This window comes from Vicia villosa, linkage group LG3, assembly GCF_029867415.1.
Source record: "Vicia villosa cultivar HV-30 ecotype Madison, WI linkage group LG3, Vvil1.0, whole genome shotgun sequence".
Lineage (NCBI taxonomy): Eukaryota > Viridiplantae > Streptophyta > Magnoliopsida > Fabales > Fabaceae > Vicia > Vicia villosa.
Genome location: NC_081182.1, coordinates 52,864,397 through 52,870,733, shown reverse-complemented (window position 1 = coordinate 52,870,733; position 6,337 = coordinate 52,864,397). Strand labels below are relative to the sequence as shown.

Sequence of the window (6,337 nt, the reverse complement as noted above, 5' to 3'; positions counted from 1 at the left end):
GAACAAAGTCACACAAAAACCTCAGAACATAACTCAAATCATGTTTATTCTCAAAGACCAGCAAAGAATATTCTTTGCATTATCATATGACGACATGAATTGATGATGTGTATCACTTGTTCTGATCTAGTGCATGATCCAACCTATGCACAAGTCCACCTGGTGCAGTTCGTCTTCAAATAACATTTCTTGATAAAGACTTTGGTTAAAGTCCAAGTATGTTGTTTAAATTGCTCAGGTTTATAGAGTCTTTTCGTTTTGTGTGAGTTTTGTTTGAGTCCCTCATGTTCTTCTTTCGAATATGAGAAGTGTCTAGAGTCTAGGTTATGATTGTCTAATTGAGTCAATCATAGGGTTTAAGGGTAGTGTTCAGACGTTGCTAAGTCTGAGGTCATTCTTTACAATTGTTTGGTAAAGAATAAAAAGTATTGTTTCGTGTCGTAAACACAAATTTATTCTTGTGTTCCAAGTCCTCTATAGAGAAGCGTTATCTCTATGGATAGCCAGAATTTGTTTGAGTTCAGATGAACTTGTGTCTTGAGTGGTGTCAACATCACAAGGTACGTATTTCCTGAAAGAAGGAATGGGAATATACATGAGAAGTTTGAAAAAGCAACATTATTGTCTAAAGTGACAGTTCAGGCATAATGTGGATTAGAATGGGAAGGTTCTGATCTGGATGTAAGTAATGTGTTCTGGCAATACATAATTACTTTCATGATGAAGACTTCACTTAGTGAAGATGACTATGAAGACAAAAGTTCTATGATCAGATCAACACAACTAAGGATAAAGGAGAATCTCTTCTGATCAATGAGAATGTTAATCAATGTGTGAGATTGAAAAACACCATATCAAGAAGGATTTCGAATTTTCTTAAGCAGACCATGATCTGATTCAAACATGGTAAGGTTATGCTCAACAAAGTTCAAGGAGTGGAAGTTCTGTTTGTTGAGATTGTGGAAACCTCTCTCTGTGTGCTTCTAGTATCAAGAGGTCATCAGTTGATCATTTCTGAAGGAGCTAAGTTGTTAGGCAAGGATCTGTTGAAGAAAGAGATGAAACTTGTGGAGAATACTGGTAGTACAAATGTCAGACACAATGTTATGACATTCTACTTCCGGTGTAAGTATTTATTGTAAGGAACAAATTTGCTATAGTGAGTGTGTTCAGCATGATTGTTGAACAGAGGGTGAGGCTCTTGAAGATATGAAGATGAGTCTTATATTTTCCATTCGTCATTTCAAGCTTATTCCGTTGGGGAAGCTCAGACTATCTCAGATAGGGGGAGTAACTTCTTTTGTCAAGAAAAGTTTCTTGGTTAAAACTACTTTAACATCATGAAGAAAATGTGATACTTTTGTCAGTTATTTGTGAATGGTTCAAGCTAACCATGTGCAACTGGTAACAACGATTCCTTCTCAACACTAATGAGGTAGCTATGTGTCTAACAGTCTCAAGGTGTTCAGAACAATAGAAGTCTATGTCTATGAGTAGTGAGTAAGTAGGGAGTCTGTTACTTGGTCCAAAAGATGCTCTGTCTCAATCTTTTACAGAATCTTGAGCTATGTGCTTAAAGGAAAGAAAAGTGACAATGTCTGACAGGATGTCATGACATGTTTAAAGACATTGGATATTCTAAGTCAAACAAGGAAATCTGACTTGAAGTTTATCTACACATCAGTGATCGGTGTAAAGTACAATCAATGACTATGCATGCACTGGTATTTCAAGATAACTCCTATCAGAAAAATAGTCAAAAACTGCTTTGGAAAGAGTAATTGCTTTTGGAACTGTTTCCTAATTAACCGTTTGACCATTGAACAAGACCAAAGACCATCGTTATTTCCTATAATCTCCAATGGCTATATAATAGCGTGTCCATGGATTACAAAAATCAAACTTTCTCAAGATGTCGTTCGTGTGTGTTCTTATGAGTCATGTTTGGGTTTGGTATTGTGATGGGTTGCTGTACCAAAACCTCCTCAGAAAAAGAAGAACACGGGCTGGGGATGTTGATGGTCTCTACCATGGGTTTTTCTGCAATAACAACAAAGATGTTCCACCATATACAACCTTCAGTATAGGAGCCATTTTCATTGTGATTTATGATCTGAGTTATGAACACAATTGTGATTTGTGTTCTGAGTTACTAGGACTGGTGGGCAGGTTTCACTCAAGTCCTCTCTTAGGGTCTAAGCTAGGATTTAATTTCTGGTTCTAGACTGAGGAAGGGGTCTCTTATGCCACCATTGGTCCTCCAAGACAAAGGCCTTCTCCCATCGTCTTCCTCGTGTACATCAGTGTTGCATGAAGATGTTCCACTGCATATTATGACATCGGAAATTTCTTTGTCATATTATGTCTAAAAAGGGGGAGAGAATATCATCTTCTGATATTGCTACTGTAAAAAGAAACAAAAGATTTTGTAGCAGACTGAAGATGTTATGATGTGGTTCAGGTCCTGAAGAACAGAAGGTAATGATTAAAGCCTAATTCTGATAATGTAAAATTCTGTTCTTCCTTGTTGTCTTGAAAGTTAAAGCTTTTATGTTTGCTGCATTTTTAATGAATGTTTAGTTTTAGCCAAAATATGCCAAAGGGGGAGATTGTTAGTGCTTTTATTGGCTGATTGGCATCTATGTTTGGCTAAAACATAATAGCAGTAAAACATGATATAATTGTGAATCTTGCAAATAGAAAATGAACAAAACAGGTACAAGCAAGATGTTATATGGAATGTCATGACATCAACTCATGACATCGCGCTTGCAGAACTGGAAGGAAGATTCAGCTTGTACTCAACAGATACAGGATATTCGAAGAATATTTTGTAATCCTATGTGGCGCAAATTTAAAGGTCAAAAGAATATTTGAAGAATCAGATCAGTAGATTGAAGATTCAGGAAGAATCAGATCAGAAGATTGAAGATTCAGCAGTTTCTAATTTAGGAGATAATTTAGGAAACTCTTGATTAAAAGACATTATTTGTAGCAGAATATTTCTGCATATTTGTAACAACAAGGAGTGCTGCGATTTTTAAGCCCAAGTCCAACTGGGACCAGTTTATAAATATAAACCTTTGTAACCTAGTTTAGTAAGCTAGCCGGATTTTAGAAAGATGTAGTCTTTAGGGTTAGCCGTGTAAGTGAACCACCCGGTTTGTGGGATGGTCACTGATTTGTGCCTCGAAGCCTGTAGGCAGGAGGTTTATTTTACTCACTCAGAAGCTGTGAAGCAATGAGTGCAATTTTGTTTTTGGAGGAAGCTTTGAAGCAACTTCAAGTGATCTTTATTTGCGTGCTTAGAATGTTGGAAATTAGGTCGTCGATGCAGTGGCTGAGTTGTTGACTGCTAGACATTATTGCTATGATTGGGAGTGGAATGGAGATATTCCATATCTAGGGAGAACCTAGGTAGAGGGGTCATTGGGTAGTGATTAAGTGAGGAGGTGTAAACTGGAGGTTTAGCTCTAAATTGATACTGCTGATAGTGAACTTCATCCCTGGCTTGGTATCCCCCAGAGTAGGTAGTTAGACCGAACTTGGTTAACAATTAACTGTGTTATTTATCTTCTGCATTGTTTGTTCAGTTATGAATGTTATGACATCATTTATAACAGCAGGTTCAGAAGTGTTAGCTCTTCCTGAATTGAACCATATAAATTTTTCAGTCTGGTTATATTTACTGAACATGTGTGATCCCAAGTCTCATTGACTCCGGTTTAGGAGTAATTAATAAATGAGGGATCTTTCTATTCTGCCTCTGCTACATTAATAACAGATCAGATGTCTTGACTTCGTAAATGACATCCGAGTCTGTCATACCAGAATTTCAGATTGTATGACAAGATAAAATTGAACATAGCTAACCAATAATCCAAGATAAAATATCTGAAATCAAACACTTCTCACACTTGCACCTTTAGAGAAACCTCTTTTTGTTTCCTTTCGATAATATGGTCAAGTCCCTCAAATGTAGGGATATCTTAGCAAGGTTGCCTACGAATATCATCATAGCCCCTTCGATATAAAGATAATAGTCCCTCGATGACCCTTCGATGTTGCCTACAAAATATGATCTTGTCCCTCGAGTTGCCTACGAAAATGATGATAGTCCCTTCGAACGTTAAGATATCCTTACAAGTTACCTTCTATGACCATGCAACGACCCACAAATGGAAATGATATTACTATCCCTTAAAGAAAATTACAACGACCCTACGCCTGTCCCTTCACATCCAATGGAAATGACTACCTACCCACAAATGGTATGGATAATACTATCCCTTAAAGAAAGTAATAATGTATAGGAAAGACCAAATAACTAGGGGTAAGTTACTCTCAACTGCTTGCTCAAAAGAAAAATACTTTTCACACCTCATGTTTTTCAAAACATCTTTTAAAGATAATAATTTGTATACGTTCATACGAGGGATATTACAAAGTTAATTCTTTTACAACACACTTTTCTAAGCATTTTCTAAGATAACCCTTTGTATATATCCATACGAGATCATTACAAAGTTAACTCTTTTACAAACCATTTTTCTAAACACACACCACATTTCAAACAAGTTAAACAAAAGTGAGCTATGCGATTAAGAGCCCATGGATAACCATGGATACAAAGGATGCTAACACCCTTCCCTTTGTATAACCTACCCCCCGAACTCAAAGTCTTTTAAAGGTCTTTCCTGTTCTTTTATGCCTTCCCTAATAAAATTGGATAAAATAAAAGTCGGTGACGACTCTTGCTAACCGCGACATGTTTTGCGAAAAACAAAACAAAAAGTCAGTTCTCCCACCGTATTACAATGTCGAACATCTCCCATGAAGCAACAAACTCAACTCCATTTCGACTAACATTTAGACACGACGCGGTCCCACCTGTTGAAATTTATTTACAATCGACAATAATTCAATGGCAAGATGGAATTTTGTCTGACCATTATTGGAATATGATATTAGATGAATTAATTGATTTAGATGAAGAAATGTTAGATGTATTAGACATGTTAGTAAGACAAAAAGAGCGAGTCGCTAAAGTGTATAATAAGAAAGTTAGAGCAAAAACATTCATATCTGGTGACTGCGTTTGGAAAGTAATTTTGCCTGTAGATCAAAAGGATATAACCTTAGGCAAGTGGTCACCCAATTGGGAAGGAACATTTCAAATTATTCAGGTCTTTTCAAATAATGCCTATGAGATTGAAGAATTATCACATGATCGTCGAATCTTGAGAGTTAATGGCAAGTATCTAAAGAGATATAAACCTATGCTACAAAAAGTTTGAATATCGATAGAATAAAATGCATGTGTGTGTGTGTATGTGTGTATATATATATATATATATATATATATATATATATATATATATATATATATATATATATATATATATATATATATATATATATATATATATATATATATAAATCCAAAATGGAGTCTTAAAGGCAACAAAATGGCCCATTATAAATCCAAAAGAAATAAAAATATTACGAGAATTTCAAACAAGTCAAGTAGGGAATTTCGACCTAAAGTCTTCAAGGCGCCCTTTTTCATATGCAATCTTATTATCCACCCAAGCCTTACGCTCTTCAATCTTTTCAATTTGAATCTTAAGTTTAAGAGAATTTTCACCATGCTCGACCCCTTTGATGGCTTCTTGATTGAGTTCTTCTCGTGTTGGAAGCACTTCACCTTGATCAAGTGCAACTTTATGTTTCTCCAGCTTTGTAATCTTCTTGATGAGCTCAGCAATTTAGGCCAGATAATCCAAAATTTGGTTTCCAAAGGAAGTGAATTTGTCGAGACACTCTTGGATCTTAGTTTCAAGTCCATCCACTTTTTCTTGCAAGCTTCACTCTTCAGTATAAGTTGGTGCTTAGCGTTCTTTTTGAGAGTAAGGTCCCAAAGAACTTGGTCAATGAAGGCTTCAAAATTGAATAAGTACTGAGCAATGGAATCAGGGATCTTATGTTGATTGATCCCATTCAGCAGCTTGCAGATATCGGTCCCAAGCAAGGCCTCCTATTCGATAACAGTAAGAAAATCAACTTCAAAGATATAAGTCCTAAGTGGTTGAAGCATAAGACTGGCTAAAGCATCAAGTTCGTCAGTAGAGGTGGTGTTGAGTTTGGAAGATTGAGAATCGGTAGATAACCTACGGAGTTTTTGGAGTCTTCTTAAGGATTCGGCTAAAATTTTCAGTTGAATGGCCAATATTTCTTCCTGGCTAAGTGAACTATTGGAGCCGGTATCTTGGATTTCACTGAGGGGTTGTCATTTGACAAAAGTTGGGTGATTGGCTTTCCCTTCAGAAGGAAGAAA

At 36.2% G+C, this 6,337-nt stretch overlaps 1 protein-coding gene across 1 annotated transcript; it reads left to right on the top strand.

Moving 5' to 3' along the window:
* The first annotated feature begins 4,817 nt into the window (after positions 1-4,817).
* LOC131658051 (uncharacterized) lies at positions 4,818-5,297 on the top strand. The gene has a single exon (XM_058927388.1). The coding sequence runs from the start codon at positions 4,818-4,820 to the stop codon at positions 5,295-5,297; it is 480 nt and encodes a 159-aa protein (XP_058783371.1).
* Positions 5,298-6,337: the final 1,040 nt, after the last annotated feature.